The sequence below is a fragment of the Syngnathus typhle genome, linkage group LG17 (genome assembly GCF_033458585.1).
Source record: "Syngnathus typhle isolate RoL2023-S1 ecotype Sweden linkage group LG17, RoL_Styp_1.0, whole genome shotgun sequence".
NCBI classification, from domain to species: domain Eukaryota; kingdom Metazoa; phylum Chordata; class Actinopteri; order Syngnathiformes; family Syngnathidae; genus Syngnathus; species Syngnathus typhle.
Window position 1 is genome coordinate 3495728 of NC_083754.1, and position 13643 is coordinate 3509370.

The window sequence follows — 13643 nt, forward strand, 5'->3', positions numbered from 1 at the left end:
TACAGTATTAGACTGCCCCCTTGTGGCCTTAGTAAGACACTACAGCCATGAAATCAAACTTGGATGCGACGGATGCACTGCAGTATAGTGAAGCCAAAAATCATTAGGACGCAGGCGATATTTTTGTTTTGTGTGTACCATTCTAGTAATCCAGTCTGTTGGTTATACTAGTAATCTATTTGGAGTTTATCTGTTAGCATGTCAGAAACTGCTGCGTCATCTGGAGGTATGTCGCGTGCGAATTGCACGATCTTATTATCATCACGCGAGCAACTGATCTTAATGTTTCTCTAAATTATGAAAAAATATATTGTATTAATAATATAATATTGTAAGTTTTACTACCTGCCAAGTCAGACGCCAGCACTTGACATTAAATGTTGCCCTTGAAAAAAATATTCATTTCAATTTAACATGGGCAAGTGGGATTTATTATATTATTGTTTTGGTTCTTGTATTGGCTCCAACTCTATTTTGCGAGTGATTCTGTGGCTAGTGATATATGATGTTACTTTTTGCTGCAGCCTGTGAAGCATCTCGGTCCACATCAGATGGTGAGCTAAGGATTGCTCTTCTAGGAAAGACAGGATCAGGAAGGAGCTCCTCAGGCAACACCATCCTGTGTAGGCCGGCCTTCAGTGTTGATGTCTCCTCCTGTTCCGTCACCACGCGTTGCATGAAGGAGACTGGGACAGTAGACGGAAGGAGCATCTCTGTGATTGACACGCCGGGGTTCTTCCACACACATCTGTCCACTCAGGAGGTTATTCGAGAAGTGGGACGGTGTGTGGTCCTGTCTTCTCATGGTCCCCATGTATTCTTGGTGACCCTTCAACCTGGCAGGTTCACCCAAGAAGAAAGAGATGTCCTGGAGTGGATCAAGGCGACATTTGGACCTGGAGTCACAAGGTTTACTTTGGTGCTATTCACGTGGGGAGACCAGTTGCATGGAAAACGTGTTGAAGACTTCCTGGAGCAGAATGATGAGCTGTCTGCGTTTGTCAGCAGCTGCCATGGAGGCTTTCACGTGTTTGACAACAGCGAGCAGAATACGACCTCGCGCTCACAACAAGTGGAGCAACTCTTGAGGAAGATCGACAAGCTTGTGGACGGCAACGGAGGCTGTTGCTATAGCAACGACATGTTCAAGGAGGCCGAGAATGCCATCCGAGACACCCGGGAGAAGATGCTGCAACAAAGACGACAAAGGTGGATGAATATTGAGGATGACCCAACAGAGCAGCAAGAGCCGGAGATAGAAAAGAGGAGGAGGAAGGAGGATGAGGAGGTCAGGCGGAGAGCAGAGAGGCTCTTCTGGTGCGAGCTGTTGACTGCGATTGGAACGGGTGCAGCAGAAGGGGCCGGGATTGTCGAGACAGAGGGGGACAAAGGCAAAGCTCTCAAGAAGGTCAAGGTGGTGGAGAAGGCGGCGGCGGCTCTGGTCACCTCGCCGTTCTCCATTAGTTCAGCTGCAAAAGTGGTGGGAGGTGCTGTGAGAGAAGGAAGTAAGGTGCTCTACAAGCATCGCAAAACGTTTCTACGCTGAAGAATTCCAGATCAGGCTCGGGAACTAAAACACATCAAGGTCATGAAAGAAATGATTACGTAATATCAAAACAACTGGAGTGTTGACAGATCACAATAAAGGCCATGTTAATAAATGATGTGCGATTTAATTTAGGGAGAAAAACATTTAAAGTGACACCAAAAAAAATGGCTAAAATGATAACTTGCATTGGATTGAATTTCCATTTATAAATGCGTTTCATTTTTGGCTTCATGCAAAAAAAAAAAAATGGTTAGCCCTTTTACACCCTACTTAAAAAATACATTAACCTGAAAAAAAGTAAAAGAGGAAAAATACAAAAATGTCACATCATTAGAAATAAAGGGAAAGGTAAAATATTAAAAAGGTAAAGAGGGAGTGTCTAAAAATCCCAAGGCACTTTGAGCTCCATACTGAGTACATTTTTACATCAAATATAATATTGCTGACTAAAAGATTTTAAAACAGTAACCATTTCAAACTATGAGCGCTCGTGTAGATTTTAGACAACTTTGAGAGCCCGGTTCATATTCCAAAAACTGTATTCATTTGTCTTTGCGGACTCAATTATTAAATAAAATCTATTCAAATAGTGTTGTAAAGTTGCCCAAATTTGGGCTGTGTGTAAAAACATACATTTTCACTGTCATGTTTACATCCTACCTTATGTATACATACATATCAAGTAAGATAAGAAGTACCAGCCAGGTAGGAATTACATTTCAAGAAAAGCACTTGTTTGCTTGACGGAATGTCGTCTCATCTATCCCAGAGTTATGATGTAATTTTTTTTTGGGGGGGGGGGGGGGTCCTCTGTGCTTCATCTGGTGACTAGACAGGCATTGGCAGGGTCATTTTCCCTCTCCCTCTTAGTACTGCAGAGAAAATTCAAAACAAAGATTTAATTTAAAAAAAAAAAGAAAGAGACCAATGATTTGGTCTAATTTCAAAATGCAAGCATTATTAGGTTTGTTATGCAAAGTATTTCACAGTGCATTTTTGTTTTTATCTCTGTGACTGCAAACTAGTTCAACCTGTACTAATTAGTGGCTGCTACAACCACTTGTGCTGAGTGAAACATTATACTCAGGGATGGGTAAGTACTGATACCACATAATCGGTACCGTTTCAGTAACTAGCTGAGGTGATCCATATTTTTAGAATTTCAAAACAGCTGTATTAAATAAAAGTTGCGATCATGCTGTCGGAAAAAAAAATCATGTAATTGCTCAGAAAGTTTTAGCTTACCTTTTGTGACATAAAGGTAGAAGAAGTCACAGTAGAAAATGGTCTGCACCACTCCAGCCACCACGGCGATATGATCAAAGAAGCCCTCGGTGTGGTAGCGCCAAACCCAATTGCCGATGTAAAGGGCTCTGTACAGGCCGAGGAAGAACAAATAATGGGTGGTGATGGACTCAGCCTCGCCCGTCTTGGAGATCATGAAGAGCTGCGGCATTATGGCCACAGATTCCAAGAAGATCGAGAAGGTCCAAAGGACCTGGGTAGGAAAAAAAAGAAACGTCACTCAGACTCAAAGGAATCTCACAATACAATAAAAGCTTGTTTACCTCCAAGGGTGTGAAGGCGTAGTTCTCCAGTAAGGAAAGACCAATAACCGGCACCAACAGGAACTCCACGCGGAACGAGTCATTCTCAGAGTCGTAAGTGTTTCTGAAGCGCATGTAGATCATGTAGACGGTGGCGTAGGACAGCGCCAGAAACACCACCTTTTCATGACAATAATGGCAATGGAATGATGAGGTCAGGTGCCAAGTAGTTCTTGCAATGGAATTTTTTTTTAATTGTTTTTAAGTTACCTTCATAACTGTGTTGTAAGGAGAAATGAACATGGTGAATAAGTCGAGGTATCTGGTGGTGAAGACAAGCGCAAACAGCACCTGAGACTTCCCGGAGATGCCTATAAACAAAAATAATAAGAGTGGTTAAATTATTGCACATAAAGGATGTTTTAGAAAAATCAAAAATGCAATGAAACATTTCCAGGGGATTTCTTGAAACTATTAAATGCACAACTTACATAGTGGATAAAATTCACAAAAGGATATTTTGTTTAACTTCTGCTGCAGCCACTGAGACAATGAAAAGATAAATTCCACAGAGAGCATCCTGGTTGAGATCTAATGATCTAATGAGTACTGGATCAATGAGCACGTGCATTCTAAAAATTAGTTTTTAGGTTTATTGAGATATTTCAGCGGAAATCGTATTATTAGTGTGGCCATTTATAAAGAGCAGCGTAATAAAAAAAAAAGGAGAACACTTTTGCTACCTGCCACGTAGCTTCCACTCTTAGCCATAGTATTAAAATACCCCGATTAAAATTTATATCAGCGATATTGCACGATGTTCGTACATTTAATGTTAATATACGAACTCACTTTAAATCAATACACCAAAGGCTGCACAATGTAATAAAGCGCAAAGTTGCACGACACAAAAAATCCCACCTACCTGCACATGATCTGGATTTATAAATCTTTATTAACAGGATGATGATGGCCAACAGATGAGATACATCACCAGCCAGACGAAACGCGTTCATTTTGTTCACGTTTCCTTTTCAGTGACACCTCGAATTAAATTAAATAACTTTGATCAAATGCAATTTGAAGGCGAGCTTGAGGGGGAAAAAAATGCTACAAAAGCATGCCAAACGCGCTGCTCGTTGTTAACCCAACCGGTTGTTTCATAAACAAAATCAAAACATACAAAGATTACAAAGTGCTCCCACTAAAAGTAGTTGCAAGAGGAGGTGACGTGGCTGACAGTTCACGCAGCATTTACGCGTCATTTTTATTAATTGCGTTGGTATAATAAAGCGCTTCCGGTCTGTATTTTCAAACTAAAAGTGTAGTCAACTTACCGTAAATCGATAGTTGGTCGTAATCAAATCCGTTATTATAATGTAGTATAAAAATATTTTAGTTCGGTTTTTCCTTTTATAAATACCAATTTATTTTCAATCAAAATGAAATTTTATATAATTAAAAATCTAAACCTATTTTAACTATGATCAGAACTTGAACATGACGCAGTTATGTTCTTCTACCTCAGTGATCCATAATAAAACAAATTGATAACCAAAGAAGACAGGGGGCATCAAATGTACTTTAGACAGGACAGACAGTGGACAAATCTGACGCCAGGACTAAGACATGGCAAGTAATCTGTCACCCAGGCCTGATTAACTTCTATTTATACATACAGAGTCAGGTCTCCCCATCATCCTTCTCATCCATCTCATATTGTTGATATCGGCACAATGTGTTGATCTCCGAGCATCCTTGGAAATCCCTTTCCAGGTTCTCCTCTATCTTCATGTTTTGAGTTCACCACGATGTTGAAGCTATTTACAGTTCACATATCTCCTGCCACCCACTTGTTCCTCCTTTTGAAATATGAAAATATCACTCCCACATCCTCACTCGGAGGTGATGGTGTTAAAAAAAAAAAAATATTCCAATCAACGCTTGATGGGATTAAGTTGTGGTTGGAGTCAAGCAGGTTGAGGATTGTATATATGCATCTGGAAATAAAATTGCAAAATGTATTCATTTGATCTGTATGAATGCACTCATAATAAATATATGTAATCCAACACTTGCATTTCTAAACCAGTTTTTTTTTTTTTTTTATTCCCACATCAACCAAAGTATCACTCAAAATCCACCTATGATGTGCGGTTCAAAATCATCGTGCTCATTGTAGAATAATCACGAGTATGAGTGAGTGAGTGAGTGAGTGAGTGGGAGCCCATTGCAGCGAAAGCACAAAGGCAGCAGAGAATTAAAGCTGCACATTTTAAAAGCAGACAGTTTCTGTGAAGGAGGTTATTTAATATGATTTGGTGTTTACAGATTTTATAGTGTATAATATCTTTTTCCACATTGCACGTACACAAAACATGATGCATACTTGTGTTTTTACATCAACACATTTGGAGCCCCCATCACCATTTTTAGTTCACATCATCATCATCATCTCTCTTCCTCACCCCCCTCCCATCACGTATCGTCCATGCTGTGTCGAAGGTAGATTGACACAGCAGTTACGGGAGAGTGCTCAGTGGCAGGGTTACACAAGTCATAAAGGAGGACAATAAGGGATTAAAAGGAAAGAATGATGAAGAATTATTCAAGAGGAAGTCAGCAAAAGAAAGTGAAAGAGAGGAAGGAGGAATAGAAGCATTGACAGCACTTTGAGAAGAAAACTTTCAGGGAATTTCAATTACGACAATAGTAGGGTGAGTATGTTTTTCATCATAGTCACACTTTGGAAATTGCAATTAGATCATTTATCTGTTTAATTCAGGAATGTTTGTTGGCACTTAAACCTGAAGTTGTAGTTTTGTATTATAATAAAAGAAAAATAAAAGAAAGAAAACTAGCTTGTCATGAAAAGTCCTCAGCAAGTATGACTTGGTCAATCTCGCTTTGGCATTAGGGAGGTGACATCATAGGAAAGTAGTAAAATAAAAATGATAGAGTCTCGTTTTCTTCTTCAAATATATAGTATACATAAAAATAAATCTATTACAGCGTGACTCAACTACTAAGAAATAAGTAAAAATGCCAGTGTTGATTTCGACATTTTTTTTTTGTAAAGCATTTATCATTTAATTATCAATGCATGTACAGTCATCCTTATAGATGACTCTGGTAATCGAATTAAATGCATCTGAGATGACAAAGGATATGATGGAGGGTGGAATGATAACACATCTAGGAAGTGGCTAGCAGTCGCTCACTAATTGCTGTGAGTCAAGTCTATAATCATTTTTGATCATAAATTTTTGTGTTGATCAAGGTAAAGTTTTTTTTTTTCTTCTTTCCAGTGCAGTGTTATGGTATATCTCATTTTATTGGGTCCACAATGCTCCTTGTGACAAGATAATCTTGTCTCAGATGTCTGTAAAACACGGCCAGGGTCGAACGAGGATTAAGTCTAAATCCACTTTTTTTTTTTTCTTTTTAATCGGCAATGATATAAGAATGGCGTGGGAAAAAATCAGATTAGAAAATCAACAAGTATCCCGGAAGTAACAAATATGCCTTGATTGATGTCATTCTTTTTTTTTTTTTCTTCGTGACTATTGTTTGTGCTCATTGGCTTCTGTTCTTCTCCAGTGTTTTTCTTAAAGGCCCAAGTATTGCCTGCATGTTGGACGCCTGATCTGTGGGAGTCATCAGACTCTGGCCTCCCACCCAAAAACCTCAAATGAGGGATTATTGTTGCCATGGGAACAAGTAGGTCCCACAAGGTGATGGAGGCAGTCTTCTGTGTGGGACTCCTGGATTGGTTCAGTTTGGACGTAGATGAATCCAGACAAGAGCGATGATGCCGTATCAGGCAGGCATCTATTCTGTTGCCAAAGTAATTGGACACGGATACAGCGTGAGTCAGGAGCAGCTCAGGAATATTTAGAGCAAGCGGATCGTCACAAAGGTTAAGGCCATTCTGTCCTGTCCTACACAGAGTTCTCCTCCCCATCCTGCAGCCACACAGCATGTTATGAGATTAATGGCACCTCATTTTCTGATCATGAAAAAAATTTCTATGTATGCCTCAATATGAGTTTACTGTATCTCTCTCTCTCTCTTTTTTTTTTTTTTTTTTTTAAATTTGGTTCCTGATTCAATTCCTGGCAAGAAAATTGATTATTATATATCGGTAGATATTACTCTCAATTAAAATCAATGAATCCAGAGGGCTTTGGAATGATTAAATGGAGTGTGTGATATTTGATAAATAAAATAAAATTAATTAAATTAAAATGTAAAAATAATTAAATTAAAACGTTTTTTTAATTAAAATAAATAAAAAAATAATTTAATTAAAATAAATAAAAAATATTAAACAGCTACTGGCATTGACAAAAGTGTTGTGAACATTGGGGCACATGACAAATTGTATCGAACAAAATAAGAACTCATTTATGACTATTCATTGAGGTCAAATATTATTTATGTTGCCACGCAACCACTGTTGTATTGAATCCCCCAAAACTAGTTGCTGGCATAAATGTCAAGTCTCCCACATCCTTCCACACCAAACTCATCAAAGCGTGCTTCTATTGATTCAACTCCAAATGGACTATGACTCAGACACATACATATAATCCCATAAACGGACATGACAGTAATCCCTCCCATAAACTCAACTCACCTTCCCAAATTATAATCCACTTAATGTTCACCTATCTACAAAATGCCAGTGACGTAGCAATAAAAGTTCCTAAAAAACAATCAGTGCCAATTATAAAGCCAAACTATGCGACTAAATTGTTTATATATTTATAAATAACATTAATCTTGCCATCCTTTGCCTCGCAGGTACAGCGTTGTATCAAACAACATAGAAGAGTGTGGAAAGATCTGCAACTTGGACCTCAAGAACAATCACACTTCCTCCGACGTCCACTCGCACTCGGCCTGTGACAAGAAAATAGACAGCGGGAGGAGGCGTTCGGAAGCCTCCGCTGGGGGACCACCAGGGATGAACAACTACAACGGGAAAGTTCTGACAAGAGGCTCCGGCCAAGCACGGAGCCGCTTTGTAAAAAAAAACGGACAATGTAATGTTGTCTTCACGAACATGGAGGAAAAGCGGCAGCGTTACCTAGCGGATATTTTCACCACCTGTGTGGACATCCGCTGGAGATACCTGATGTTTGTATTCTGCACCAGTTTTTTGATCTCCTGGCTTTTCTTCGGCATCATTTTTTACAGCGTCTCCTTCTCCCACGGGGACTTTGAGGAGCATCTTATGGTGAAAGGGGAGGGGATAGAGGTGAGTGGGTCGTACAGTACGCCCAATTCCGGACAAACTACAGCAGGTCAGACAAGAAGAATGCCTTGCATCCTTCATGTCCAGGGATTTGTCGGCGCTCTTTTGTTTTCCATGGAAACGCAGACCACCATCGGCTACGGTTGGCGCTGCGTCACCGAGGAATGTCCCTTGGCTGTCATAACGGTCGTCGTTCAATCCATCCTGGGTTGCATCATTGACTCCTTCATGATTGGCACCATCATGGCGAAGATGGCACGGCCCAAGAAGAGAAACCAAACGCTTGTGTTCTCCAAAAATGCTGTCGTTGCTCTTCGTGATGGTAAGCTGTGCCTCATGTGGAGAGTGGGGAACCTACGTAAGAGCCACATCGTGGAAGCTCACGTCCGGGCGCAGCTTATTCGTTCCTACGTTACGGCGGAAGGAGAATTCATCCCGATGGAGCAGATGGACCTCAACGTGGGTTACGATGAAGGCACGGACAGGTTGTTTCTGGTGTCCCCGCTGGTTATCGTCCACGAGATAGACAAAGACAGTCCCTTGTATACGATCAGCCGAGTCGATCTGGAGACTGATGATTTTGAAATTGTCGTGATCTTGGAAGGAATGGTGGAAGCCACAGCCATGACCACCCAGTTTCGTAGTTCTTACATATCCAAGGAGATCTTCTGGGGCCACAGGTTCGAGCCTGTCATTTATGAGGACCGCAACTGCTACAAGGTGGATTACGCACGCTTCGACTCCACGTACGAGGTGTCGTCGACACCCAACTTCAGCGCCAAAGAGCTGGACGAGACCGCGAGTCGCAATGTTTCTCCTATCTCGGCGTGTATGTCTTCAAAAAGTTTGATCCCTTGTTCGGTCAGTACCTTCTGCTATGAGAACGAGGTAGCGCTGAGCTGCGGGGAAGAAGAAGAAGACATCTTTGACTCCTGTCAGATTGGAGGGAAAGAAAGAGTAGAGGAGAGAAGGACTTCTGTGGACTTCCAGAATATTTTTAAAGACACAAGCACCGTGACATCCGGCAGTCACAATCTCATGTGTGTTCTGGACATGGACAATAATCAGATGGAGTTTGACATCCTCCAGAAAACCATTCCACTCGATCCAGTCACCTATAAGAACGAGCCAGACATTTGAAGAGCTCAGAGAAGATGCGCATTGAACTCATTCACTGCCAACCCAGGTAATATCTTTGACGTCTAGAATCGTCAATGGTACTGAATGAGTTCTACTGTTTAGCAGTTTAGCGAAATCGTGTACTCAAATATATACACCAAAATAGACTCCCGTGGTCACACTTTGGAATGATGTCAGCCATGATGTAAAGTCATTGTAACAAAAGGGATGAAGTCAAGTTAATATGTACAATGTAATGTTTCTTCAAGAAGTATTTTGTTGTTGTTGCTCTAACACGTTCCTGCTTTGTACATGTTCCAATCGCACATAAAATAAGATTACTAAGAAACCCAAGCACTTTATAAAAATAAAAAAATGATGTTTTCATTTCATGTCATGTCGTAAATAAATCTTTCAATTGTCCTTGCTGTTGCTTTCTTTGCCACTAGATGTCAGTGCAGTTATTTAAAGTACAGAGCCCAATTAAAACGAACATAAACGTGAATTACTAAAAGGTGCTTTGAAAGAAAACAACCAATATTTACTTAATGTGTGTGTTTATACGAGTTTAGATTTTTTTCTTTGTTCATTTAACGGGATCTACCAAATACGACATTAAGTAGCTGTTGGATGAGGATTGTGCAAAGTACTTTCACATTTGTAGAACAGAACCAAAAGCAGGTCAGGGTAAAGGCTGGAGGCCCAACATGAATCCTGGCTCAACAGAGTTGCAGCAGTATTAAATATTGAGCACATTGAAAATAAATAGCAGCTGTGGAAAAGTTTAAGAAGAGGAAGGCTTGGAAAGAAAGAGAGTGACCAGAAGATGTCCACTTATGGAAGGAATGAATGAGCGAGAGAGAGGTCATATGATAGAGACAGTTTGACCCTGGAGGAAATTTGTTCCTTTGTGAATTTTTTTTCTCTCAAAATCAGATGTTTTGAAACCGGTCACTCTTCCTTACTTCCTATGACTGCATTATTTTTTTCTCAATCAGAATATAAAAAAAAACATCAACCTGTTTTATCTCCACCATGCTACGTGTCAAAGCGATGAGGTTCCCATGCACCAGCGCCAAATTGGACATTTGAGTCTCATGAGTAGAGGAAGTGCATATCTGCCGGTGTCAAACATGAAAGGCGAGAACAAGGGAGGAAGGGGCCAGTTGCGCAGGAACAGCCCTGGAGGCTATCAGCTTTTCATTAACGGGTCACTGAGTGAATGAAAGTCATGGGTGGAATGGTCAAATAGGAGAAGCTGGCCCGGGTCACATCGATGGTTATTGGGGTGATCCGGGGGCGGGTCCATATTGTGTATTGTCCTTCAAGGGAGCAACAGTGAGTCTTTGTGCCAGACATTTTTAAGTATGCTAATTATGGGATCTTTGTCTTCTATTTTTGCACTCTAACATTCAAACTTATTTTTTTGCAAAACATGTGATGTGAATAAGTCACACTGCAGTTATTGCAAGCATCCAAATTGCAACTCAATTCACTTTTATTTCTTTTAAATCTACCCCGTTCCGATGTTATCTTTTAACTTGTGTGTCCAAAACACCCCTGGAACTCAACACTTTTGTCGTATATTCATGTTTTGGTATCAAATAAAAAAATAAGGAAAGAATTGGCTCTACTGTTTTATATTTTCAAGCTTGTCGTTTCCTTTTTATTTTCACTTTTCTTGTCTTGATTGAAAATCTTGATCGGTCTAGTTTAGAAATCAGCTGCTTTGCCATCCTTCCATGCTTTAATTCTTTTGCTTTAATTCTGATGATAGATCCAACCAGAGGGGAATTCACAACCTCGGTCACAGTCAATGTCGGCATTGTGCTGACATTTAGGGAAAGAAAACACCACAGAAAAGACTGCTTCTGTCCGTCCGTCCGTCCATCCACTATACATTCCCTGTTTCTTCCATTTTCAGGAAACCCAACATAAAACATCAGAAACCATTCAAATTGCATTTCCACAGAGCGGAAGCCATTTTTAGGACTTAGATTAGTCAATCATTTGTTAAGAAGAAAAAAAACAGACCCACGTGGGGACTGAGAAGATCTATGAAAGAAAAAAAAATATGAAAATGACCAAATTTGGACATAGGACGTTTCCGCCTGATGCTTGCATTTGTCACTGATGTTTGTTTCAGAACTGCTAATAATGGACTGACTGTCTTGAAATTGTTCAGTTTTGAAACATCCATGTTTATTTGTGTGTCAACAAATATGGAGACCTAATAAAAGATTTTCTTCATGTTCTCCAAATGTTTTGTGGGTCAGACCATTTTAGTGGTTTATTTACAATTCCAAGTAAAAGATTTGGGATTTAGACCAGGACAACAAAATTCTTTACGATATTTATGCAAGCATGTGTGTGTGTGTCAGCCTGAAGAAGCAGCTGTGGGCCTTGCATTTGAACTCTGGCTCACATGGGCAAAGCGAGGCAGAGCCGCAGGGTGAGAAGGATCTGGGAGAGGGGGAGAGTCACCCGACAAATTCACCGTCTCCTTCTCCTCTTTCATGCCCCTCTCTCAGTATCCAACAACAAACTCTTTCATTCAGGCATCTTTGCAGCCAGCCACCCGCAGACCCTCGAGGTCCCCTACCCATTCACGCTGGTTAATTCAATGATCCGTGAAAAACTCATGATTAGAAAGTGACCTTTTTTTCTTCATACAGATTCTTTTCCATATCTTATGCCAAGATGCATCTTTTGACTTCCTCTTCTGGATCAAATATTTAACTTAACAAATCAAAACATGGTTCCATCTCATGAAGTAAAGATATTTAATTATTAGTGTGGTCAAGACCAAACTTTTGTTTCAAAGAACCTTTTGTCACATTATCGCAAGCCAAGGGTTGAATACTTAAGCAGTTTCTGAAAATGGAACATTTTTTACAAGGCACATCATGCCTTGCCTGTCCAAAAGGACAAAATGCAGAAACATCTCCAACAAAGCATCCCATTGTTTGCAGCCAAATTCTTGCACAACATTTTCAGAATTTTCTTGCTAATGACTCAAATCGACTCTCCGCTAGATTCACAATATTCAGTCACATCATCCTACAGAGATGCCATCCACTCCATGTTTAATGCATATGAGTTTAGATGTAAAAGATATTAAGCCTTTGCAAATTCAAAATGGCGGACGAAAGCAGGACGAATGTAATCCTGATCACACTCTAAAAAATTTAATTAATTACACATTGCTTAGGAGAGCAACACGATCACGTCAGTAGCCCCGCAGCCGTGTTCTGAAAATAAGCGTTCGTTTAAAGATGATTTAGGCCGCAATTCGAATTTAACTAGGGTCAACGCAAATCCCTTTTACACACTTTAATACGGCGTGAAGAAGAACATCGGTGAAGCGCCACGGGGGCATTCAGGGAGCTTTAAGAGCTTCGGGTTGCATTTTGGCCAGAGAGTGTGGCCCAAATGGAATCATGTACTGTACAACAAAGCCTTTGTTGTAAATAAATACTTAATAATGGACTGTACATAATTTGTTATTCCTTTGACGTACTTCTACTAGGAGTGACATCAGTCAATATCTCTCCATCCATCCCTCCCTCCCTCCCTCCAAAGGCCAGACTCTAACCTTCCACTTCTGAACTGCAAGGCGGACGTACTAACCAGCGCGCCGCCCGTATCGCGGATTTAAATGCATGAAATGTTTTGTGTTATAACAACGAGGCTATGAAACGTTGCACAATGTGTCTCTTTGGTGTGTGTTTGTTTTTTGGTTGGGAGCTGGACAGCACGCGTTTTAAGCAAACAGTCTCGCCATGTGAATAAAGGAGGAAGGAGAAGATGAGGACATTTGGTTGCAAACACTGGCGCTGTTCTTTCCGAACAAAGACTCCCGCTGTACCCGGCATGCGACACTTTTTGCCCCAAACTAAAACGGTCACACTTTTTCTGTCTTGGTTTGTTGAATACAGGAACGTTAAACCTTGATCTTTGAGTCAGTTGATTTTTTTTTTTTAAAGTGTAAACATTTAATTATGGCATTTATATTGGCTTTCTGGTCAGAAATAAAAAAACAAAATTTTCTTCCTCATGCATTTTGAAATATACTCTCAAATTTTTTTTTTACATATTTATCAGTGGAGCACATTTATATATCCATATTTATTTATATATGTGGCCTTCAGTAGTACTGATTAAAAAA

At 40.2% G+C, this 13643-nt stretch overlaps 3 protein-coding genes across 3 annotated transcripts; 2 read left to right on the forward strand and 1 right to left on the reverse strand.

Annotated features, from left to right (window-relative positions):
• The first annotated feature begins 6 nt into the window (after window positions 1-6).
• Window positions 7-2070, forward strand: LOC133170177 (GTPase IMAP family member 7-like). Its single transcript, XM_061302898.1, has 2 exons — window positions 7-226; window positions 525-2070. The coding sequence occupies exons 1-2, from the start codon at window positions 199-201 to the stop codon at window positions 1544-1546; spliced, it is 1050 nt and encodes a 349-aa protein (XP_061158882.1). The 5' UTR covers window positions 7-198; the 3' UTR covers window positions 1547-2070.
• On the reverse strand, window positions 1654-4366 carry kdelr3 (KDEL endoplasmic reticulum protein retention receptor 3). Its single transcript, XM_061302923.1, has 5 exons — window positions 4022-4366; window positions 3367-3467; window positions 3118-3276; window positions 2795-3047; window positions 1654-2421 (listed from the first exon to the last, which is right to left on the reverse strand). Exons 1-5 carry the CDS (start codon window positions 4110-4112, stop codon window positions 2378-2380), a joined length of 648 nt encoding a protein of 215 aa, XP_061158907.1. The 5' UTR covers window positions 4113-4366; the 3' UTR covers window positions 1654-2377.
• A 3411-nt stretch (window positions 4367-7777) lies between these two features.
• Window positions 7778-9806, forward strand: LOC133170737 (ATP-sensitive inward rectifier potassium channel 12-like). Its single transcript, XM_061303865.1, has 2 exons — window positions 7778-7788; window positions 7903-9806. The coding sequence occupies exons 1-2, from the start codon at window positions 7778-7780 to the stop codon at window positions 9494-9496; spliced, it is 1605 nt and encodes a 534-aa protein (XP_061159849.1). The 3' UTR covers window positions 9497-9806.
• Window positions 9807-13643: the final 3837 nt, after the last annotated feature.

Bases quoted from the DNA above. Each gene is read 5' to 3' on its own strand.
- LOC133170177 (XM_061302898.1), top strand. From the start codon at position 199: ATGTCAGAAACTGCTGCGTCATCTGGAG. The intron at 227-524 runs GTATGTCGCGTG...TTTTTGCTGCAG, and splicing joins AACTGCTGCGTCATCTGGAG to CCTGTGAAGCATCTCGGTCC.
- kdelr3 (XM_061302923.1), bottom strand. From the start codon at position 4,112: ATGAACGCGTTTCGTCTGGCTGGTGATGTATCTCATCTGTTGGCCATC. The intron at 3,468-4,021 runs GTAGGTGGGATT...TTTTGTTTATAG, and splicing joins TAAATCCAGATCATGTGCAG to GCATCTCCGGGAAGTCTCAG. The intron at 3,048-3,117 runs GTAAACAAGCTT...TTTCCTACCCAG, and splicing joins ACGCCTTCACACCCTTGGAG to GTCCTTTGGACCTTCTCGAT.